The sequence below is a fragment of the Eptesicus fuscus genome, chromosome 4, assembly GCF_027574615.1.
Source record: "Eptesicus fuscus isolate TK198812 chromosome 4, DD_ASM_mEF_20220401, whole genome shotgun sequence".
Taxonomy (NCBI): Eukaryota; Metazoa; Chordata; class Mammalia; order Chiroptera; family Vespertilionidae; genus Eptesicus; species Eptesicus fuscus.
In genome coordinates this window covers 22,305,044-22,330,571 of record NC_072476.1, presented here as the reverse complement: position 1 = coordinate 22,330,571, position 25,528 = coordinate 22,305,044, and the positions used below count along the sequence as shown (strand labels likewise).

The window sequence follows — 25,528 nt, the reverse complement described above, 5'->3', positions numbered from 1 at the left end:
GCCATCAAGTGAATGTAATTTACTCAACAATATTCTTATAGAATTTTTAGGTTATTTTTTAATCTTTATTGCTGTAAATAATACTCTCAAATCTCTTTGGGCACAAGAATTTTGTGTGAAAGAAGGAACTCCAAGTGCAAAATTAGAAGTTTCTGAAATTTTACTTAGCCTCTATTAATTACATGATAGATTCAGAGAATTGAATTTTTAAAAGTATGAAAATAAAAAATTCTCACATATTGTCAGATTGCCCTATATAAATGTTATAATCAATTTATAATCCACCCAGTTAAAAAGCCATTCTTATTAGCAGTTCTTTGATTACCTAGAATGTATTTTTTTGCAATTAGACTTCATACATTTTATTTTATTTTTGTTATTTTTTTCAACTTTTTATTTTGAAAATTTTAAACCTGTAGATAAGATGGCAGTATTTTGTCATATTTGCTTTATCTCCTTCTTGCTCTGCATGCATGAATGCGTGCGTGTGTGCACACACACATATGTATTCATAATATATATATGAACATTTATGTATGTATTTTATTGTAGGAAATTTGTGATACTAATATGATCTAATGTTTAGGCTATAATCAAATTTTCCTAAATGCCATAATAATGTCTCTTACAGTTTTTTAAAAATCCAAGATCCAGTCAAAATCTTATATTGCATTTAGTCAATATAGCTCTTTAGACTCCTTTACTCTAGAACAGTTCCCCAGCCTGTTTTTGTTTTACATACCTCTGACATTTTTTGAAGAGTTGAGACCTGTTGTTTTACAGTGTCTTTTAATTTGGATTTGTCTGTCTCATGACAATTCAGATAAAGCATTTTTGGCAAGAGTACTACATAGATGATATGTTCTCAGTGTATCACATCCAGGGGTACATGATTGCAGATTGTTACATTATTACTGATATTTTGTTTGATGATTTAGTTAAATGGTGGCCTCAGATTTTTCCACTGTAGCTTTCCCCCTTTATAATTAATTAGAGGCCCGATGCACGAAATTTGTGCAAGGAGCTCAGCCCTTGTAGCTGTGGCGGCTTGCCTTGGCCCTCGCAGCCCCAACTTCGTCCAGAAGGTCGTCCAGAAGGACATCCAGAAGATTTTTTGGCTGTCTGGTCTAATTAGTATATTACACTTTTATTATTATAGACTAGAGGCCTGGTGCACGAAAATCATGTATGGGTTGTGTGTGTGTGTGTGTGTGTGTGTGTGTGTGTGTGTGTGTCCCTCAACCCGGCCTGCACCCTCGCCAATCTGGGACATCCCTCTCACAGTCCAGGACCACTGGATCCTAACTGCTCACCTGCCTGCCTGCTTGATTGCCTCTAACCGCTTCTGCCTGCCAGCCTAATCGCCCCCTAACTGCTCCCCTGCTGGCCTGATTGCCCCCAACTACCCTCCCTACTGGCCTGATCCCCAACTGCCCTCCCCTGCTGGCCTGATGGCCCCCAGATGCCCTCCCCTGCTGGCCTGATCACCTGCAACTGCCCTCCCCTACCACGGCCCGCCTTCTCCGCCGGGACCCACTTTCTCCACATGAGGCAGCGGAGACTCCGGGATCAGCCTCCTCCGCACCGTGCAGAGCCGCGGGACCCCCAGGCCTCACTGTGCAGAGCGGCCACTGGGCCCAATCTCTGCTGTGTGTGCGGCCATCTTGTGGCGACGTTGTGCGAGGGCGTGATGCCACCTAGGCTTTTATTATATAGGGTACTAGAGGCCCAGTGCATGAATTTGTGCATGGTGCCAGGGGAGGTTGACCGGCCAGGGGAGGGACCACAGGAGCTTGGCTGCCAGCTCCAAGGAGGGAGCTGGCCCTCAGCCCCCCGGGGAAAGGGGCCGCATCCGCCGCCACCCACCCCTGGTTCCCTGTCCCAGCCCGGGTCGAAGGACCTGGCAGGATCGGGAGAGGAGGCGACAGTCGCTGGGCCAGGTGCAGAAGGAATGAATGCCGGACGCCAATGCCACCCTCGGCACCCTACCACTGTGCGGTTCTCCTCCCCCCTCCTTCCCTCGCCACTGCGCTGCCACCATGGCGGGTGGGTGGCCCCCGGGGAAGGGAGAGGATGGGAACAAGACAAACCCTTGTGTTGAGGGCTGACTTTCAATAGATCGCAGTGAGGGAGCTGCTCTGCTACATATGAAACTGACCCAGAAGCAGGTCTCTACAAATGGTTTAGCACCAGGAGCTGATGGGGGCTGGCCAGCCAGGGGAAGGGGATCACGGGAGGTTGGCTGTAGGAGCAAACTGACCAACACGGGCAGCTCCTGTGTTGAGCATCTGCCCCATGGTGGTCAGTGTGTGTCATAGCATCTGGTTGACCAGTTGTTCCAGTTGTTCAGTCATAACAGTCGTTTAGGCTTTTATATATATAGACTAGAGGCCTGGTGCACAGATTCATGCACCGGTGGGATCCCTCGGCCTGGCCTGTGGGGATGGGGCCAAAACCAGCTCTCCAACATCCCCAAGGGGTCCTGGATTGTGAGAGGATGTTTCTCGGGTGATGCACCCTGGAATCGGGCTCCCTTCTTTCTGGTTCTGGGTGTGTCACCTGAAAACCACAGTTGCCAAGTCACTGCAGCTTGGCAGCTCCCGCGTTGAGCGTCTTCCCTCTGGTGGTCATTGTGCATCATAGCTACCGGTCGGATGGTCACTTAGGCTTTTATATACTGTACTAGTAGCCCGTTTGCACGAAGATTCGTGCAATAGACCTTCATTCACCTGGCTGCCTGCACTGGGGACCCAGGCCTTGGCTGTGGCCACCGCCTTCTGCCTTCTTTCAGGGTCGGGGCTTGGCCACGGGCGGTGGCCTTGGGCTCGGCCGCACCCAGTGTCCCTGCTACAGATCGCAGGAGCCGACCCCCAGTGGTTTCCTGCGATCGGCCGCAGGCTCCCCGCTGGTGCCCAAGGCCGGGAAAACCTCGGGCGGCTTTCCCGGCCTTGGGCTCCGCCACACCCCAACATCCCTGCAACGGTTTCTTGGTGGGTGTGGCTTGGTTGGTGGGCGTGGCTTGGGCGTAGCGAAGGTGCGGTCAATTTTCATATTTGTCTATTATAAGGTAAGATTTTCTGGCATATAAAACGACTTTTTAACCCAGGAAAATCTCAAAAGTCGGGTGTCTTATACGCCGGAAAATACGGTATTTGGGTTTTAAGCAATCTGATATACATTGTCAGAGATTTTTCTAACCTACCGTATTTTTTGAGAAGATTTTCCTGGGTTAAAAAGTCGTCTTATACGCCGGAAAATACAGTATTTGGGTTTTAAGCAATCTGATATACATTGTCAGAGATTTTTCTAACCTACCGTATTTTTTGGCGTATAAGACCCCCGACTTTTGAGAAGATTTTCCTGGGTTAAAAAGTCATCTTATACGCCGGAAAATACAGTATATAGAAGTACACTATGGGTAGTACTTGAGCAAGGATATCATTAAAATTTCAGTTTATGTATTGTTAAAGCAGCACTAGATTTATTTTGAAAAGTTTAATTGGTTCTTATTTTATGAGTTGTGTGCTTTTCTTATTGATTTGTAAGTATACTCTTTTATGATTATTATTCATTTTTAACATTTAGTGAGTGATGTTACTAGATTCTAGATGCTGTTCTGAAATCTTTATAACAGTTCTATGAAATGCAGGTAAAATTTCCCCCTTCACTTTATAGAAGAAACTGAAGCTTAAAGAGATTCATTCTGGGTTTTGTATTTTGCAAATAAATATTTGTCCCATTTTATTTTGTACTTCTTGATATAGTCTATTTTGCTACATTTTCCCATAGTAACAACTATCAATTTATTCTTTTATAATTTCTGCAATTAAAAGTTCCACATAGCCCTGACTGGTTTGGCTCAGTGGATAGAGCGTCGGCCTGCAGACTGAAGGGTCCCAGGTTCGATTCCGGTCAAGGGCATGTACCTTGGTTGCAGGCACATCCCCGATAGGGGGTGTGCAGGAGGCAGCTGATCGATGTTTCTCGCTCATCAATGTTTCTAACTCTCTATCCCCCTCCCTTCCTCTCTGTAAAAAATCAATAAAATATATATATTTTTTAAAAAGTTCCACATATTGTATGAAATATACTAAAAATTTCTTGCTTATCTGAAATTCAGCTTTAATTGTGAGTCCTGTATTTGTATTTGACAACACTATTACTAAGACTCTCCCTGTCCACTTTAGTTAAAATTACAACTCCCATTTCAGCACTCCCTGCTTTTCTTTTTCTCCATAGCATTGTATATACACACTGTATGTTACTTTTTTATGTAGTATCTGTATTCCACTACTGGGATGTAAACTCCATGAAGCTAAGCTTTTTTTTTTTTTTTTTAATTGAGATTTAACATAGAAATAGGAAAGTACATGTATTGGAAGTGTATTGCTCAATGAATTATTTCAAAGTGAACATATCCATACAACTACCATCCAGGAGGACAGATATTTTTATTTTGAATATATTTTTAATGCCTAAAAGGTACCTGACACATAATAGGTGATCAGTAAATATTTGTTAAATGAATGTAACCGTGAGCTAGGCATTCAAGTTACTTTTGTCCAAATAACTAGCCAGAAAATGTATTGATTATTATTGTTTGGTTGTTATTCCATTGAAAAGCATAATTTTTAATGACTATGAATAGCATAATTATTTAGCTTTCCCCCACTGTTGAACACTTAGGAGGTTTGTTTTTGCTTTTTTAAATGTATATGTGTGTGTGTGTGTATGTATATGTCTGTATGTATTTTTGATCTTCAAACATCTTTGTGCATTAAAAATTAGTCCTCATTTCAGATTGCTTTCATATACTGTTTTCCTAAGAGAAATTACTAGGTCAAAGGATATGAGCATCTCTAAGCCTCTTCTCATTCAGCAGGCAGTGGGCCTGTCTGCTGAAGAAGGGACATAGGAAGAATTGACACCATGGCCCTGTGGTCCCTGCTTCAGAGAACAGCTAGCAGAGTAGGTGGCCAGTGCATGGTAGTTTCCTTGACATCATTTTCTTTGGTTGGTAGAGTGACTGAACTACTTGGGGTTTGAATGCTGGTTATTCTCCTTACAGCAGCTATAAGACATTGGGCAAGTCATTCAACAGATTTCAGGTTTCTCCTGTATACAGTAAGGGTAGCAGGGTCTACGGCATTTGACAGTGTGCACTACCCCAATGTAACCTCAGGAACTGATGACTGTAGCTCTAGTGCAGGTGTCCCTGGTGCTCAGAACTTACCTAGTCTTTGGTCCAGACCATTTGATCGATAAGCTTACTGATACAAGGGGACTACTTCCTGGGACAAAAGTACTTGTCAAGTGAATTAGGGCCTGGATGTGAGCTTAAATGGAAATGTCACCTTCCCATTGTGGCCACTGGTATGCGGGGTTATAATCCCTTTCAGACAGATTTATTTAACTCTGAGAGTATACCCGCTCAGTTTAAGCTGCCCTCATCTTCCCTTGCTTATACATGATACATCCATATCTGTTACCTTTGCTGGAAAAATAGATATTGCATTACCCCTTTCTCAGACCAGTCAGCTCTTTCCAGGATTGCATTCGGTCATAAAGAGCTCCTAACAGCTCCATGAGTGTCGTTAGTGAGTCTAGAGTACAAATTGTCTGTGTGAACTACTCTATGAGGACATTACATTCACCACTTCGCTGCCAAGAAAAGAAGGTGGGGCTTTCTTCTCTCTGTGATGTTATCACTTTATCAGGAAGGAGACTTGATCACTCATTCAGCTAATATTTATTACTACAGGCTTCTGTGGGAGGTATATTATACTTATCCCATTGAAAGGTATAATTTTTAATGAATATGAATAGCATAATTATTTAGCTATTCCCTTGCTGTTGAACATTAGGAGATTTGTTTGTGTCTGTGGGAGGAAGTTATTCTTAAGCTTTCACTAAGCATCCCAACACCAAAGGAGAGCAGTTAGGAAAGCTCAGGGGTTGTGGGGGTTGTGGGGATTGTGGGGGTTGTGGGGAGAGAGTCGGTAGTGGAGGGGGTACAAGTTGGAATTTCTCTGCAGTCTTTTATTTAAACCATTCTTGCAAATTTAAAAATTCAACTCTAAAATACATCCATTTTATTTTAATATTAAAATGTGTTAAATGACCAGATTGAGTATTTAACTTTTCCTCCTTGATAACAAGTAAAATCTATGCTCCAGGAAGTTAAGCCATGGTTATTCAGTGGCTTGTAGTAACTGCAAGCACAGGTCTGTTTGGAAGCTCTGTTAAGTATTCTCTCCTGGAGAAATATCACTGGTGATATAAAATGTACGAAAACACATTCTCTGTCTTCAAAGAACCAGCTAGGGTATGTATGGTTAGAGGATAGGCACAAAGGTATGGATTGTATACAGAGATTGGCAAAAGTAGATTTATAGTTGTAATACAAATAAATAATGAAATAATTAATAAATAATAACACAAGGATAAACTCTTGCATACTCACAACTGTAAGCCTACTTTTGCCCACCCCAAATTCACTAGGTTCCAACTATAGTTGCATCAGAAAAGTTTGATTCAAAGTATAAATTCAGATTTACTCCTTTGGCGAAATTATTATTTCAGTGGTGAGACTGGTTTTGCTTGTCACTCCACTCAGTGAAAGAAGGTGTCCAAGTGAGTCGGAGATGAAATGGGAGATATGGATCTGCTTTTCCCATGTGAATATCAGTTCTCTCATTCTGCATGTACTTGAGCATTCCACTGCTTAGAAACCATGTGTGCTCGCATGAGTTTGTGTTCTGTAACATGATCTTTCCTCTGGTGTGAAAGAGAAGAAACAGCAGTGTGTTCCAACACTGGAGGGATGTGTTGGAGGCCAGTGTGGTGCCTTGGAAGGGAATTTTCAAAGGGCAATTTTATTTTTTAATGCTTACCTGCCTGAGGATATGTTTTTATTGATTTTTAGAGAGAGAAAGCAGGGTGTGGGAGGGGGTGTGGAGAGAGACAGAGAGGGACAGAGAGAGAGAAAGAGAAACATCGATTTGTTGTTCCACTTATTTATGCATTCATTGGTTGACTCCTGTATGTGCCCTGACTGGGGATCAAGCCCACAACCTTGGCATAGTGAGTCAACACTCCAACCATGTGAGCTACCTGGCCAGGGCCAAGGGTAATTTTGAATAAACAGTTTTCTCCCTTAGTCTCCCCTTCCCGCTCCCCCAATGCTGCTGCAACTCCACAGTGCTCAATTTCCCTGAAATGAACTATGGAAAGCACCTCAGGTCAAGGATAAGAAAGCAGTTGTCCAGGGAGGTGAAGTGGTAGTCCAGGGGTAGAACTGTCTCACCCCCAAGTGCACACTCATCACACTGTGCCAGTCTGCTCATACAGTGGTTATTAAAATCTTTTAAATAATGAAGCAGTCAAATTTTTATTTTATTTTATGTATAATCTAGACAGCATTTAGTCAAGGCTTCTGGAGAACCAAGCACAGGGTCTGCCTATGCTCTTTTTGGCAACAGCCACGAATTCTGGCTGCACTCTGGCTTAAGTTGGAAAAAGAACAAGCCCCAGTTGGCTTGTGTTTTGCTCCTTGTCCTTGATTTTCGGTTTACTTTCAGGTAGCTGCTTCCTCCTGCAGTCTCGCAAGAGCATATTTATGGGGAGAGACTGTGCAAGGGGAGGTGACCAGCTGTGAGCCTGGGAGAGAACACATGACACAGCATTCCAGCCAGCCCCCTGAGGGTTCTCACCGCTCCTGCTTTAATAAAATGTGGCATGTTGCCTGGCAACCCGAGAGTCGTGGGGCTTTTTTCTACCTACTTTACCAAAAGGCCCTCTATCAGCTCTTGGCTGTGAACACTCAGGGTGGAGTAGCAGATAAACTTGGCTCTGCCAGCCGACTTCCTTCTTTATTTTTCATGCCTCTGCCTGCATTTTAACATTTGCTGTCTCTTTTCTTCTCGTTTGTATATCACTTAAATGTAGTAGCTGGACAGTTGGCTCCCAAATCAAAATGGGAATTAGTTAATGAAAATATGTTCCTTTTTATATTAATCAAAATTATTTCATTTGTGATTCAAACCTGTGGATTATCTCACTAAGTCTGTTATATAGCAGCAGTCTGTAACATGCACTTCCTAGACACCAATTTGGTTTTGACAAAAGGATCAAGTTGTAGGCTTCGAAGCAAGCCTAGCTTGTTCTTTTCCTGTTGGTGAAGGACTCTAATTGTTGTCCTAATCAGGCACTGGGCTGGGGCGCCGTCTGTGAGCTCACTGAAAAAACCCACTGTGGTTTGTGGAGCTTTACATCTGGGTCTTAGGGAAATTTCTGTCACATATACATATTTTTCTTCATTAAAATTATAGCATAGAGCCCTGACTGGGTGGCTCACTTGGAGTGTCATCCCATACAGGGCAGATACCTAGGTTGTGGGTTTGATTCCCTGTTGGGGCACGTATGGGAGGCAACCAATCGATGTTTCTCTCTCTCTCTCTCTCTCTCTCTCTCTCTCTCTCTCTCTCTCTCTCTCTCTCTTCTCTCCCTTCCTCTCTCTCTAAAAAAGTCAATAAACATATCCTTGGGTGAATATTAGAAATTAAAAAGTCAAATAATAATACCTATGCAAAGGCAGGGTAAGTAAATTCATTCATTAAACAGACATACTTGAGTTTACATGCTTTAAAATGGGACTTACGTTAGAGGCATTAGATGTGGGACCTCAGGTTATAATTTAAAGAATGGTAATATTTTTATAGGGAAAAATAAATATAGAGAGAATTTTTTTAATCCACGAATGCTCCATTATTGAACATTCTGTGTACCACTGTGCAGATACTTGACTTTCCAAAGTTGTTTTTTCAAATTCCTAATTTGTGTTGAGTATTTTGACATTGCGGGAAACCTTTACATCATTGGGAATTTTAAGATACAATCTTATAAAATAACCCCAAAATTCTTTAATATGTAGCAGTTTTGTAATACTTGCCATTGTGTTGATTATTTGTATGTAAATGTTTTCAAATGCAAGACATGACTTTTAAAAATCTAACCAGTTTATTTTGCATTGTCCAAATAGACAAAAAGATCTACATTAATTTCACCTTAGGATGTAAAAAATGAGATGAATATTTATAACAACTTAGAGATATTAACAACTGGAAGACAGGAAAGCTGAACAATGTCAGTATCACTTTTTAAAAAAATAATTTCCTTATTCTCCTGCTGGCAAAGAATTTCACAGGTTCTTTAAATGTGCATGAATGGTGAAGAACTTGTTAGTTCTCTGACTTTTGGGAGTTGCCACCTTCTAAAAGCACTTACTCATCAAATGGGAAAAACTCTCATGCTGGCATGCTCTCGCTGTCTCCTTTCTCCCTGTCCCACTTTCCCTCTTTCTCTTCTTTCCTTCTCCTGCTCCTCTGTGTGTAAAGTATTTGTTTGACTATAGAAATGTCACTGCACTTGTTTAAGCTGCTTTGGCACCTAAATGTGTTCATGTCAGACCTTAATACCGCTTGTAGCAATGGCCTCCCATAACAGGGAAACAAATTATGGGTGAGGAAAATAAAGAGGTGACATAGTTTTCCTAAAATCATGAAGGCTACAGTGATGCAATTTGGTAATTTAAAAGGCGAAAATAGTACCAGTGTAGAATGAATGTGTTAAATGCCAAGATGGGGCTTTAAAATAAAAAAATATATAATTATTGTTCAGTTTTGTGCTGTCCTTTTGGGATGTTTGATAATCCTTAGGGTTTTAGTGTACAACCTGCAGATGGAACCCACCAGAGAAATAAATCAGTTGTTGGGCTCATCGTCTCAGCAAAGGGAAAGGGTAAAATTGATGCGGAAAATAAGACTAACTTCATCATTCTTCATTTATTTCCCCATTGAAAAAGTGTGTGACTCTTTCTGTAGACTTCTTTTCTGAAGTCAAACATTGCCAGTTATAACAAATACATTTCATTGTCCCAAGGCAACCTGTGCTCTGAAGGGCAGGATTCATTCCTTTTGTTGTTAACCTATTTACTCTCCACAAAGGGCTGGCACAGTGCCTGTTAGGGTGCCAGGAGGGCACAGAGGCAGCTGGCCTAAGTGTTAAATGAAGTTGTATTGGCATTTTTTTCAAACCTTTTTGGTGGTGACAGATCATATGTGGGATGTCCTGGAGACACTGAAACGGTGAGTGGACATTTGATGTAGATTTCAGAATGTCTCACATCTATAGATGGATCTCAGGGGTGAGGAGTGGGGAAGAGATGAAAGGCAGGACCAGAAGGAGGACTCTTGTTCACAGGGTAGCACCATGGTGCCATCGTGAGAGCACTGACTGGTTCCAAAGTGGCGGTGTGGCAAGGAATGGTTAGAGAAACACGGCAGAATTGCCCCATCTATGTGGAATTTATACGTAATTTCTGTAACGCCTTTCTTACTAGGTTGGGAGAGGCCTTTTTTTGGTGACTGATTCCCTCCTTCCCTAGGGTAATGACTCATCTTGCACGTGAGATAGCTCAGCCCTGCCTGGCTGATAAGGGCCTGTCATTCTCATTTTTTCTTCTCCTTTTTCTCAGGGATTTCAGTTGGTTAATGAATAAGCTGAGTCAGAAAGTGTAAGTAAGTTCTTTTATCAAATGAAAACCACATCAAAACATCCACAGAGAGACATTTAATGAAAGTGCAAATATTGGCGCACAGCATCTCCCATTTCTGTTTGGCTTATAAATAGACTTTAAGCCTTTCAACTATTGAAACCTTTCAGTATGAATATGTGATGCCCTGTCAAGCTTTTTGTAAGCCTGATTATGGGAAGTGGGGAAAAGATGGTGAACTTATGTTTTATTACAATAGCATTAATATTGTGGCGGATTCAGTGCTTCATAAACAGCTGCACAAGCTGCCAACGTTAAGTAGTCCAAAAGTATTGTCTTGAGGTATGAGGTGTACATTTTTATTTGGTGTGTATTTGTATCTGACAACCAAAGCTTTGTTAGCGAGAACTAGTCCAGATTAAAGAACCCTGCTTAATTCTGACTTCAGACCCAATCACTATCTCCAGCAGTTCATTACATGCAGACTCTGATTGGTGAATAGGTTGTGTCCTAAAAGTTCTTTTGTTGATTAACCTTTTAAAACACAAAGCACATTGTTGCCTAGAAATGCCATTTTGAAAGGTGGGTGTCAGTGAGCTATGGTGTGCCTCAAACTTTGGGTCAGGGACCATTAGTGGGCCAGGAAATCAGTGCTGGTTGACACCAGTATAAAAAAAGAAGGGAGAAAGAAACAGAATAGAAAACATCAGAGTGGGTTCTGTGTAGTAAAGGTAGGTATTGTCTGGTGATACTATTGCAATTTAAAACCTGTTGCACACTGTGCTGCCATCAGAGCGTAAAAGGCACTCCAGAGGAGTGCCATTTACCACCATCAAGCACCGTAACATCAGGCAAGTGACTTAACCTGTCCATTTGTTCAAATTCGAATTCAAAACAAGGCTATTTTGTATAAATAGAATTAGAGATGAAAGGGAATATGTTAAGATTAATATATTAAGGATATTACAGAATACAGAATAATATACAGGGTGCCCAAAAAAATGTATACACACTTTAACAGTTGATGGCTCAGTTTTGAAAATGAAATGTATTTTAATAAGCACTGCCTTTGTAATTATTCAGAGTGTGTGTATACATTTTTGGGGGCACCCTGTATTAGGACTAGAGCCAGTGCAGCACCTGATGGATGGTGACCTCTCTATACCATGATTATTCTTTATTTTTTTAATTTAATCTTTATTGTTCAGATTATTACAATTGTTCCTCTTTTCCCCCCCATAGCTCCCCTCCACCCGGTTCCCACCCCACCCTCTGCTCTTACCCCCCCGCCACTGTCCTCATCCATGGTGTATGATTTTTGTCCAGTCTCTTACCGCACCTTCCACACCCGTTTCCCCCTGAGAATTGTCAGTCCTCTCCCTTTCTATGCCCCTGATTCTATTATATTCACCAGTTTATTCTGTTCATCAGATTTTTTATTCATTTGATTTTTAGATTCACTTGTTGATAGATATGTATTTGTTTTTCATAATTTTTATCTTTACCTTTTTCTTCTTTCTCTTCTTAAAGAATACCTTTCAGCATTTCATATAATACTGGTTTGGTGTTGATGAACTCCTTTAGCTTTTCTTATCTGTGAAGCTCTTTATCTGCCCTTCAGTTTTGAATGATAGTTTTGCTGGGTAGAGTACTCTTGGTTGTAGGTTCTTGCTATTCATCACTGAATATTTCTTGCCACTCCCGTCTGGCCTGCATAGTTTCTGTTGAGAAATCAGCTGACAATTGTATGGGTGCTCCCTTGTAGGTAACTAACTGTTTTTTTTCTTGCTGCTTTTAATATTCTCTCTGTCTTTTGCTCTTGGCATTTTAATTATGATGTGTCTTGGTGTGGTCCTCTTTGGATTCCTTTTGTTTGGGGTTCTGTGTGCTTCCTGGACTTGTAAGTCTATTTCTTTCACCAGGTGTGGGAAGTTTTCTGTCATTATTTCTTCAAATAGGTTTTCAGTATCTTGCTCTCTCTCTTCTTCTGGCACCCCCATAATTCGGATGTTGGTATGCTTGAGGTTGTCCCAGAGGCTCCTTACACTATCTTCATATTTTTGGATTCTTTTTTTTTTTTTGCTTTTCTGGTTGGGTGTTTTTTGCTTCTTTGTATTTCAGATCTTTGACTTGATTCTTGCGATCCTCTTGTCTGCTGTTGGATCTCTGTATATTATTTTTTATTTCAGTCAGTGTATGCTTAATTTCTAGTTGGTCCTTTTTCATTTCCTCGAGGGTCTCACTAAATTTATCGGCCTTTTCTAGAAAATTCTTGTAAAACCTTATAACTGTGATTTTGAACTCTATATCCTGTCGTTTGCTTTCCTCTATTTCTTTCATTTGTGACCTGTTTCTTTGTCTTTGCATTTTGGCTCCTTCCCTGAGTTGATAGAGTGGCTTTGTGTGCTACGCTGGGAGAACTTCTGTGCTGGAGACACCCTTATAAGACAAGACTTGCAAAAGCCTCTGTGCTCAGCTTGGATGGGGTGGAGTCTCAGGGTGGAGCAGACAGCATTGGCTTCCTGTCAGCCCTGCCCTAAGAGGTCCCTGGGTCTCAGTGTCCCGCGGTAATCGCTGCAAGCACCTCTGAGAGAAAGCCGCCCTTGAGTTTCGCCCGCTGCCAGACAGTCCAGTTTCTCCCCGAATGAGTCTGGTTCCCCAGAGTCTCGCCTGGAACTGGAGTTCAGTGCAGTCGGGAGCTTTTGTCTCCCTCCTGCTTGAGAAAGCCAGCCACGTACTCAGTTGCCAGTCCTCTCCACGCGTGCATCTCTGTACCTCTGCCTTCTGCAGCTCCTGTGATTCTCAATGTGCTTTCCTCTTTCCTTCTAGTTGTAGAATTTCCACTCAGCCAGCTTTCCTGTGGTTCTGGATGATGTCCGTTTTGTCTTTTAGTTGTAGTTTTCAAATTGTTGTGCGAGGCAGCAGTTTAGGTGTTTACCTATGCCGCCATCTTGGTTTCTCCACCATGATTTTTCTTTATTTGTACTCTTGTGATATGTTTGTAAGCCTTAAAGATACTCATAAAATAGTCTAACTAAAAAACGAGTACTTCCCTAGAGAAGAATTACTCAGTGTTCTTGACGTTTAGGATCTGCCATTTCCCATAGTCTAGGAGAGCTTCGATTTTGCTTTAAATTATTCTTGTGTAGTTGAGACATCAATCTTAATTTTCTCCCATGAAGTGTGAAGAATTGCTTAGGCCTTTCAGCTGTCTGTCAAGTTCATCAAGACTGTTAAGTATGGAATTGCTTCCCAACTCCTATTTTAAGTTATGTGTTTCGTCTTAAAAAAAAAAAAAAAAAGGTTTTCTCTTTTTCTCTCTTATCTCCCAATTCTAAACTTTTTTGGAACTCCATCTGCTCCTGTGTGAGTCCATCTTAAAATTCCTTCTTACTTGCTGCACATCACTACCCCATCTTTTCAGGAGCTCTGTCAGCACTTGTGAAACACCTTTGTTTGTTTGTTTGACTTAGGTTTAGAGCAGCTGCTTTGTTGATAGCTTGGAGGAGTAGGTTAGAGTAGTCATCAAAATCATAGGGAGATCGGGACTCAAATCTAGCTCTGCCAATTAGTTATTTTGGCCCTCAGCAGGTTACTCAACCTCTCTCAACCTATTCTTGTGTGAGTAAAAATAGAGCTACTGCCCACCTTGAGGGGTTGATTTGAGGAGAAAAAGAGCATGGGCAGATTGGTAACTCTGCAAAGAAGGCCACTATCTCAGGCAGGGTCCTCACAGTAACTAGCCCATGGGCTTTACTCTCTTTCTGTCCTTCTAATCTCCAACCCTGGAACTCAGGAAGACCTCCTCCAACACCCCCAGGAAACAGCCAACTTCCAGGCGCAGCTTCGTACCCCCAGGGTCACAAAGCTCTACACCCACCCCGCCCTTCTCTCACAAGTGGATCCCACACATCTACCCCCCTGAGCCTTGCGCTATCCCTCACCCTGGGGCCCACCCAGGAACTTCTTTCCAAAGGCATGAAAACCTGCTGGATCCCTTCCATCTTTTGAGAAGAACTCCTGAGACCCCCAATTCGTCTTTGCTTCTGATCATTTCCCTCCTTTGACAAATTAAGGTGGTCTGCATCCACCCCCCTTGCCACTGTTTCCTCTTACTCTCATCCTACTGTGGTATTTCCTCATAGCACCGAGCTTTCTCTTACTAAGTTCCCAGTGTCCTCTGTACCATAGCACCACTGAACCCTCTCCTCTTACCTGGTGACCAAGTCCATTGATTTTCTCCCTCCTTCAGCTCTCTAACACTCTTCTCTGGGCTAGTCCTCCTCTTTTTCAGCCTGCAGCTTCCCAGGCCCTGTGCCTGCTCTTCCCCACCTGTATGATGATTAAATGTCTGTGTTCCTATTTTCACTAGGAATTAATTTCTTATTCTGTGCCTTTCCATTCCTATTACTGTTCTTCCCCTCTCACCCACAGTGATGTAAAAGTGCACATCAGAGCGCATCCTTTTCCTGACGAAAAACCCTGTGGGGCCTCTTGCGGCACTTAGCATGGCCGAGGCCGTCTGTGGTGTGTCCTCGCTCTAACTTCACTGTGGGTTCCTCTCTGCTCCCTCTTCAGGGCTCCAACATTAAGGTCTTCTTTCAGTTCCTAAGTCAAGACTGTGCTTCCTCACTCAGAGATTGGTCAGGTCATGTTTCTTTGGTTTAGAGCATAATTCCCCACTCCTGGTGATTTTAACACTGTCTACTCTCCCAACCTGCAAGTCTCAGGAAAGAACCAAATGTCATTTCTTTGGAGAAACAGTCCCTGTGTCCTAGGTGTGATCAGCTCTCCACTGGAAACCCTGGAGCGCTTCTCTTTTCTAAGCCTCAGCACACATGTGGAGCTCTGCACACTGTCTTTGTCTCCCTGCTGAACACAAGGACTGTGTTTCTGAGCCCCCTCACAGCTCCAGTTGCCTAGTCTTAGAAGATGGTGTGTTTGTTCATGACTGAATGAATAGATGAGTAAGTGAACAAATGAGAATTTAATGCATCAGTATGTGTATTCATAAATAAATGGATAAATAAATGAACAGTTGAGAACTAACTACATTTGTAAAACAGTATAATTCTTTTTTTTAAAAATATATTTTATTGATTTTTTACAGAGAGGAAGAGAGGGATAGAGAGTTAGAAACATCGATGAGAGAGAAACATCGATCAGCTGCCTCTTGCACACCCCCTACTGGGGATGTGCCCGCAACCAAGGTACATGCCCTTGACCGGAATCGAACCTGGGACCCTTGAGTCCGCAGGCCGACGCTCTATCCACTGAGCCAAACCGGTTTCGGCTAATTCTTGATATATAGTAAGTAATCAATAAATGGCAGCTTTGTTTTTTAATTGACTTTTCAGCTTATAATAATGAAAAGAAAAAAACACATACCACCAGTCTGGTTAATGGAAGCAATGTTCCTTAGTGACATCATTCATTAAATGCTAAGGCAGTTGTTGTAGGCCATTGAAATTTAACACTTAAATAGCAGCCTTTCCCCCTTACACTCAACTTTTTAATATCTCGTATTTATTGTCTCTTCTTCCCTCCTGCCCTTCTCAGATTAAAATCATCATTTCTCACCTTTATTCTTACCTACCTGGTGTTCCTTTAACAATCCGGTCCTTTCCATTCCTTCTCCTCTAGATGTGGGCTTCTTCAGGGTAGGGAATGTCTCTACCCTTCTGCCACACCCCAGTACCCAGCACAGTACCTAGGACCAGTGTTTGTTAAATAAATGAATGATGATGACTGTTTAAAAAGAAGACTATTGCATTGTCAGTAGACTTAGTAGAAATTAATTGACTAATTTTGATCTTGGTACAGTTTTGAAAAATTATATAGTTCAGACGTTTTGATTTTATACTTGTTGAGTATGGTTGTTACATTGCTTTTTATATTTTCCACATTTTTACATAGGAAAGATTTTGCTAGATTGCATCCCAATTCTAAATGATAGCTGTATTCCATGAGCTATTACAGACCTAGATATATCAAACCTCCTCACTTCTGTACACTGAGGCCTGCTAATCTCCAACCCTGGAACTCAGGAAGACCTCCCCAAACCCCCCCTACCTTCCCTACCCCCCACTCCCACCCGCCCAGGACACAGCCAACTTCCAGGCGCAGCTCACTGAGTTACAGCTCACTGAGTCTGTGTCCCTGTAGAATGTCTCATATTGGCTTGGGCATAGTGCTGTTTGTCGGAATTATGCTTTGTGATTTAACAGCAGTAGCCTCATTAATTAGGCATCTACTATGAGCTAGTCCTTATGCTAGAAGCTTTGCAAACACATTCTCTGCTCTTTCTTATAAAATAGGTGGATATACTCATTTTATGGATAAAGAAACAGAAGCCCAGGAAGGCAGATGACTTGCCTCAGGCAAGTTCAAGATTTGGGCAGGATTTGAACCCAGGTCTTGGGAGCCTCAGAACCTGTGATTCTCCTACTTGGCTCTCTTACCTCCCTTTTTTATATTATAGGCTTCAAGTAAATGTCACTATATCTATATGTCAGCCTTTGTCCAGTTTATAAAGAGTGTTTTCTTTGCTGCTACTTTGGCCTTAATTAGAGAACTGTGGGGTGGAAGGAGGTGTTGGACAATAATCAAAATGAGTGCCTGTCTTCCTTTAATTGAGGGGCTCATGATGTGGAGAAAGCACAGAGTCATAGGCATGACGTGTAGGTGGCAGAACCAGTATTATACCCTTCCCTATTCTGCCACTTCTCGCTGGGTGCTAGTTGAGTTTTCTCTCAGCCTTGTCAATAACACCCACCTTCACTGTGGTAAGGAACCAGTGAGGGGTGTGTGTGGAAGGTGTCTGTAAACACCTAGCTTCTCTTGCTATCATGCTCTGCACTTCACATATTTGGAAGCACGGTCTGCTTCCTTTTCCTTAAATTCGTTTCCCTTTTGGGTGCCCCCTCAGAATCAGTGCTATAGTGGATACTTTGGGAAAGCAGAGATGAATGAATCAAGTCCCCTCTGCCTCTTACTTCATTGCTTCCATCTGTCCCCTTTTGTGGGCTTGGATCTCTTTCATTGCCTTAGTTTTCACTCTTTCAGGCTCAGTATTTTTTTTTTTTTAAATTACCATTTGTTGGAGAAGTACACACAGGATGAAGGAAGAACAAGGACAAGGAATCACAAGCTGTGATCCTCACCTTGTACCTGAGGCAAGTCCATTGGCCTTATCGCTGCGAGGCTCAGGTGTGGTGATGTGTAGGGATTCTTACTGCACAAGGGAACCTGCTCTTTAGCATCAGAGTCACCTCCTCTTGTTGCCAGTCAGGGCTCTTCATCCACTAGATCAGGGATTTTTAACTGAATATCTTGTGACTATGTATCCTAGTTCTGGCTTTTTTCTCTTGAGTAGGAACAGGCTGCCAACATATATAAAAGCTGTTTCTTCCCCGCTTTCCTTTCATAATCTTCCCCGCCAAAAACCTCGGGAGAGCCCAGGCACTACACAGATGAATAAGGCATGGTCCCTTCCTTATAGGGCGACTGGGCCTGTTGGGTAAATGTGGGGAAAGAGTAAGAGCTGAGGTGAGGGCTAAATAATTACTGAGGGCCCTGCATAGTGTACTAGCAAGTTGGGACTTTATCTTGAAGACTCTGAGGGTTTTCTACAGAAGAGAGTGGATGTTGTCAGTAGGGAAAGGATGGACTGCAGAGGGTAAAACATAGGGTCTCATTTTCTGGGCTGGCCTGCCCACTTTTGCCTATTGGCACATTGGGGAATACCTATATTTCATCATGCTCCTGTTAGATTGTCCATTCCTGCCTGCACCTTAGTGTCTGCCGAGACTTGTGCATGGGTTGAGGAGAAATACATCCTGAGTCAGGTTTTTGAACAGAGGAAAAACGGTCATAGTGACCCATTAGGTTGGTGTGGTTTTGTTTTGTTTCGCCTTAACTCCTTTCTTTAAAGATTTTAAAGTTTGCTCCTCTGTAGAATTCAAAATAAAACCCTTCATTTCCTATCTGATAAAAATGGTTTTCATGCTGTTGAAAACCAAAATCGGATTAAAATTTTGTGGGACATGAGAATACATTGTATCCATTATGTTCATATTTAAATAAATAAGCAAACACAAAACATTTGGTGTCATGCTGGCATGGTGTGAAAACCTGGAATGACAGTAAAGTAGTGGGGGGCCAGGTCGGAGGCTGTAAGAGAAATGAGGAGGTTGTCTTAATGGGCATCTGAAGCAGACACCGTTGAGCATGAAAGCCCATGTTGACGTATGGGGAGTAGGGTTTGGGTCTGCAAAGCTGGCAGAGGCCACGCTGGCACATGTCACTTCTGGTGGTGGATCAATATACCAGGTAGATTCCTTCTATTACTGTTGTGTGGAGAGATGGACAGGCTCTGGTCATTTTGCCTATAGACAGGTATATATGCTTGTGTTAACTTTAAATGATATGATCTGGGACCCTTCCAGTGCATGTGGTGTCATGAGAAGAATGTAGGCTTTGGTTTGCATCCAGCCCAAACACTTGGAATCTTTGGGACCTTGGGCTAGTCCAGTGGTCGGCAAACTGACTAATGAGTTTGCCGACCACTGGGACATGGGGCTTAATCACAAGGAACAACAACAGCCTGTAATTATTGGAATCGAGAGTCTAGGTCAGTGGTCGGCAAACTCATTAGTCAACAGAGCGGCAAACCGCGGCCGCATGTGGCTCACGAGCCGCAGTTTGCTGACCACTGGGCTAGTCACTTTTTCTGAACCTCAGGTTCCTTATCTATAAAGTCAAGATAATATTTGCAGGATTTTCTGTGCCTGGCAGAGTAAGTATCCGATAAATATTTCTCTTTCTTGTAGACATTGGATTAATAAGAATATAGGTAATTCCCTTAGAAATTGAGAACATGATGTTGGTTGAGGATAGCCATTGTAAAAAAAATGCAGAAATATTGGTGCGTCCTGCATTTTTCTAAATGCTCCCCCCACTCCCCCTCCCAGCATTTGCTACCATGAATTGATTTTAGCAGTCTGATACACTGGCTGTACAGATGACCTTAGCTTCCTGGGGAAGGTGTGAGAAGTCTGGCATTTCAGTAGCAGTGCTCATTTACACTACCTGGACCATTCAGGGGCAGCTTCGTACCACAGAAGACATTGAAACTGAAGTAACTAACCTGGTCTTTCATAGACCTTCATACTTGGACAGTCTGTATTGGAAATGGCCCTTAGTTGGACAGGGTAGACAACAGAAAACCTAAACAATTTGTTTGGTTGAGATGTAATGAACATCTAGGAAACCACCACTCAACTAAAGAACTAAAATATTGCCAATAAATTACATCTACCTGTTGTTACTACCCTACCCCATCCCCCTGATTCCCTGCCAGGGGCAACCACTCTTCCAAATGTTGTGCTGATCATTTTGTTGTTTTTATTTTACTTCTCGTCAACTCTCTCCCCACCTGTATCCATCCATCCCTCTCTCTCCCCCACTTTCCCTTTTGCTCTCTCCCTCCCACTACAAATCTACAACATGTTATCTTATTGCCTGAGGTTGAACATTTCTTTATATAATTATTGTCATTATATGCTTCCTTTTCTGTGAAGTGGCTATGCATGCTTTTCATGTCTTTTGCCCATTTTTCTGTTGGGTGCTTTCTTACTGATTTGTACGTGTCTATGTATGCTGGTGCTCAACTCCATCAGTTGCATATGTTACAAATATCTTCTCCCATTTTGTAGATTGTCTTCACTCTCTTTAAAGTGTCTTCTAATGCACTAAAGTTTTCCTATTAATGTAGCCAAATTTATTATCTTTCTTATGCTTAACACTTTGTATCTTCATAAATTCTTTCCTACTTCAAGCTCAGAAAGATATTTACTTATATTTTCTTTTCAAGTTTGCTTTTAACATTTAAGTACTTCATCCATCTGGAGTTGATTTTTTGGCATAGTGTAAGAATTCAATTTCATTTTTTCATGTGGATAAACAATTTTTCCAACTTTTCCTTTTCCACACTCTCTGTCATGCTGTCTGGCCAAAAGCAAACTTTGACAGATGCATAAGTCTATTTCCAGGCTCCTTTATGCCATGGGTCACTTTATTGTCTTTATACCATTACTACACTGCCTAATTACTGTAGCTTTACAATAAGCTTATTTGGCTACCCAGGCAAGGCCCCCTTTCTTTTCTTCTTCAGAAATGTCTGGGTTATTGTTGGCCCGTTCTTCCATTTAAATTTTGGAATCAACCTTTCTAATTCCACAGAATAATTGAGGTATAACTTATATACAATAAAAGTACCCTCTTTGTTGAACAATTCTGTATTTCCACAAATGTAATCACCACCACACTCAACATATAGGGCAGTTCCATCACCCCGAAATTCCTTCATCTCCTTGGTAATTGACCTCCTCCTGCTGTTGGCTACCACTGCTCTGTTTTCTGTTCAGATTTGTTTCTCATTTCATTTAATTTTTTTCCAATGTTCTATTAAAGTGCTGGGATTTAAAAAAAAATTTTTTTTTTTTTTACTGCAGTTACATTAAATCTATAGATCAACTTAGGAAGGAATCTACATCTGGTGTTAAGTCTTCTTGTCCTTAAACATAATGTATCTATCAACTTAGACTTAGCTTGACAGTAATGGAACGTTCTTAATTTTTGGAAAGAAAACATCTAAACATTTTAAATAGTTCTTTAAAACTACTAAAAGAACCATTTTACAAAATAATTGTCCATCTAAATAAATGCAAACAAATATATGGCCGACCTGTGGCAATATTACATTAAAAAAAAAAAGAAAAAAAGACCCATCTTGGTTCCAAACCAGCTTTATTGCTCTCCTACAAGATCTTAGGCAAGCTGCTTAGCTTCCCTGATGCTCTGTCTCAGTATCTGTGTGACGACTAGAACATCCCTTCCTTGTGGGGTTATTGTGAAGATTAAATGCTAAAATGTGTGCAGAGTGTCAAGAGACAGTGGACTCAGTACAGCGAAGCTGTGAGTGGATGAGACTATTATGTGGGAGGAACTGCTCTCACTCAGCTATAAGGAAACTGGGAGGACTTTCAGCGTGTTTAGTTCCCCAGTGGCTTTAACCAAGTGGCACGACCGAAAGATGGCCTTGAATCATTTCCCTGACAAATTTGGAAAAGGTTAGTGTTGCCAAGCAGCTGACTACACGCTGCTTCTGACAGGCAAGCTGGAATCACTGGAGGACACAGATGACAGCCAATTCATTTTGCTGATTCATCCATTAGAAGGGTGGCTTTGAGCCAGAATTTAGCTTCCAGATTAAAGGCCGAGAGCTGCAAAGCTGCTGGGACTTGAAGGAATGCTGGTAAATTATTGCCATGTGAAGGCCAGGAGTGAAAAGTGGATTGTTATTTGTTTTCCCTTTTAAGCAATCCTAATTCCAAATGTGCTCAAATAAATTCCCCTTCCGAGGTTAGAGGGTTGTTTGTAACATTTGTCCATGGGACTGAGAGTGAAATTATTGGAAACAATTGGACATTATTAAACAGGTTATCTTGGCTCCTTTGTGATCCAGTTACCACCTTTGTTTTCATGGGGAATACTGACTCAGGCCTACTCTTTTATTTGGTGCACTGTAGTCCAAGTTAATTTCGAGAGAGAGATTATTGTAGATGTCATCCCTTTTGGGGACATTTGCAAAATGAACATGCTGGATATAGGAATGAAACTTAAAGAGGAAAATCCAGGAAGTGTTTATTTACCAAAAGTCAGTACAGAATAATGATGGTAGACTCTATGGGTTCTCTGTGTGTCATTTTGGTAGGTTAACCTGTTTTAGTAGGTAGTCTCAGGCATATAGGGAAATCAACTCTGCATAAAGCTTGCATGTGACAGGGTGAGCTTAAGGGGATGGAGACTGTGTCTTTTTTATCAAATACCTAGCATAGTCCCTAGACAGACAGGGAGCAATTACTGGATGGAAGCATAGATGGATGGTGTTTGTTTATATGGAAATTATTGGGTGGTTAGATAAATAAGGAGAAAAGTCAGAAATGTGGCCACTGAAAGTAGGAAAAAAATAACTGTCACGAGGAATAAGGTTTTCAAGAAAGGATCCTATTTCTGTGGTTCTCTGATTGATATGAGTGACTTTGGTCAATAGCATGTCTCCAGAATTTTATGCCCGTTTATCTCCTTGTGAGTGAGTCAGAGAACACCATTTTGAGCTCACATTTCAGTAACTTTCTCTACTTCTTTGGGAGACTGTATACTATGGAAGTTCCTTAATACCCTCATGGGCTTTTTTTTTTCTTTTTCTTTCTCTTTAACTCTAGAGTGAATGTTTGAAAAGTACAGCAAACTTCTTAGTAAAATTTGTGTTTCTACAGAATTGGTTTTTCTTTTCTGTATTTTTGTTTTGCTCTTTAAGTAGCTAAACATTTAGGGCATGACATTCTGTAATCCACTATTGTGCTGAGAAGTTTTAGGCAAATCTGGCCCACTTGGAATGAGGATTAAGTGTCAAGTGTAGGATATTCGGAGCATCTGCCTCTCACACAGTTGTCTTTCCCTCTGATTTCAGGTCCCTAATATAATTGAGTCCTTTGTCCAGTTCTGATGTTCTCAAATACTGCATGCTTATCACCAGTTGCTGCATTCTGCCTGCACTCATTCACGTAATATTTATTGAGAAGTACTCTGTACCAAGAACTTTGCTAGAACTGAGTATAGGGATTCTCTGTCAAACAGGAAGGTGCTTTTGCAGCTGACCGGGTACCAAGTCAGCAAGGCCAGGCTCTTACTGTCACACTGCCAGTGTGGGAAATAATTGTTGGCAGTGAGAGTGGGCTAGGAGAGTATATGCTCAAATTGCATGAGCCAGAACAGCAAGTGGGTGCCTATCCACCCACAGGCCTTCCACGGGTCCTCACTCCCACTCCACCAGCTTTTCCATCCCACCGGCCTCTGAGGAGGACACAGCAAAGGATTGCAACAAAACTGACCTGGCCTTAGTCAAGCATTAACACCAAGGAGGGAATAAGCTCCATCCAGCTTTCAAGTATTCCGGTCAGCCAGAGGCACATTACAGAGAATTAGCAGTCTTTAAAAGCGGAAGGAGAAGAGGCATGTCTTAGGCATTGTGGGGATCTCTTGAATTTGCAGAGTCCGAAGTAAGGTGCAGAGCAGCAAGAAGGCCCCTGGCCTTAGGGTCAGAGTAACCTGGCTTTGCATCCCATCGCTGCCACTCTCTTGTGGTGAGGTCTGCAGTAAATCACCTGACTTCTGTGGCCCTGCTTTCTCATCAGCAAAAGCAGTTCCTTCCTTGTAAGGCTATTGTGAAGATTAGACATCATGTATGCAAAACACTGGACACAGACATATCGTAGAACTTCAGTATTTGACAGTGAAGATTGCTTTTATTGCCATTTTTATTTTTAACAAAATAAATGAGGGTTTACAGTTTTCCCTTAGTAGTTTTGTTTTGTTGTTGTTTTCATTTTCTTACTCTGGAAATGAATAATTTTTAAGCAGCATTGTTACCTGCAAATATTTTGAAAATTAATCTTTTACTTACAGCATGTCGGTTATTTACAGTTTACAGAGCACTTTCACACTGTGGGTGAGGCTGTGGCGTAATGACTCTTCTTTTCTCCAGATGAGGAAACTCAGACTTGGTGAGCCCAAGGAATGTTCCCAAGGCCACCTGGCTTCTACGTGTCAGAGATGGTGTCTGAGCTCAGACCTGAATCCAGGGCTCCTTTGATACCTCAGTGACACCTCGGGGGCTAGGTCAGGCTCTTTCATAATGACTTTTTTCTTTTTCTTGTAGCTGTCAATACCAGCAAATACGCAGAAAGCTATCGGATTCAGACTTATGCTGAATATGTGGGGAAAAAACATGAGGAGAAGCAGATCAAGAGAAAGTGGCCAGAAGATAGTTGGAAGGAGATTGAGAGAAAGCGGTTAAATCAGTGTATATCCTGTGCTCTGCAGAATCACTATTACTGCACCAATAGGTAAGAATCATTGGCTATTGATTTAAAAGCACAGTTATTCTAGCAATATCTTTTTTTCTTGCTCCCTACACTACTGTAAATAATAAATCTGACTTTTGAGAAAGGACTTTTTAAAAAAAACTTTTCCCATAATATCAGAAGTTGCAATTCCTTCTGTGCTTTATCGACCACAGCTGGTTCACTCAGAGAAAACCCTTTTGAGGCAGACAGGATACATCTTATTCCCGTTTTAGAGGTGAGGAAATAGGCTCCTTGACTTGCCCACCAGTTTCAGTGAGAGAGCCAGGTACAGAGTTGAACTCTGTTGTGTCTGATCCCTTCCTCTTCTCAGTACCCCATGTTCCTCTGCCTGAGCTCCTGAATTCCCGTCAGATCCTACATAAGGATCTGTACCACATGCCGACTATAAAACGAGAACGTGACGAATACTTCCTTTAATGCTTTTCATAATTCTACTTTCAGAAGTTAAATACTGGTAACATTTTGGCATCTTTGTGAAACTACAAAACATAGGTATAGAAAAAGGGGGTGGGAGAAGTTCATTATAGAAAATTGTAAAATTCATAAAAGTGTGAATTAGCAGAAGAAAAAATTAGCTAGAATCCCACTACCCAGAGGCAATCACAATTAATATTTTTTATTGTTCTCCATACTATGTAAATGGCTTTTTAGAGAGGTATGATTAACATAAAATAAAATGTACAGATTTAAAATGTTTAGTGCAAAGAGTTTTAACAGTTATATACATTCATGTAACCACCACCCTAAGCAGGATATAGAACATTTTTATCTTCCCCCAACGTTTCCTTGTACCCCCTTTTAAGCAGCCCTAAGCAACCACTTCTAATTTTCATCACTATAGATCAGCGATTTTCAACCTTTTTTTATCTCATGGCACATATAAACTAATTACTAAAATTAGGCAGCATACCAAAAAATGTATTTTTTTTTTGCTGATCTGACCAAAAAATAGGTATAATTTTTATTCATTCACACTGGACAGCTA

At 41.6% G+C, this 25,528-nt stretch overlaps 1 protein-coding gene across 3 annotated transcripts in view; it reads left to right on the top strand.

Annotated features, from left to right (window-relative positions):
* PARN (poly(A)-specific ribonuclease) overlaps nt 1-25,528 on the top strand; it is a 160,230-nt gene that overhangs the window by 94,194 nt on the left and 40,508 nt on the right. For 2 of the 3 annotated variants that reach the window (XM_054714747.1, XM_008141569.3), the window contains exon 22: nt 24,336-24,522. In XM_054714747.1, the coding sequence (XP_054570722.1) occupies nt 24,336-24,522 (187 nt within the window). Of the gene's footprint in view, nt 1-7,580; nt 7,750-24,335; nt 24,523-25,528 lie in introns of those variants that run through there. The other variant, XM_054714748.1, reaches the window with a different exon arrangement.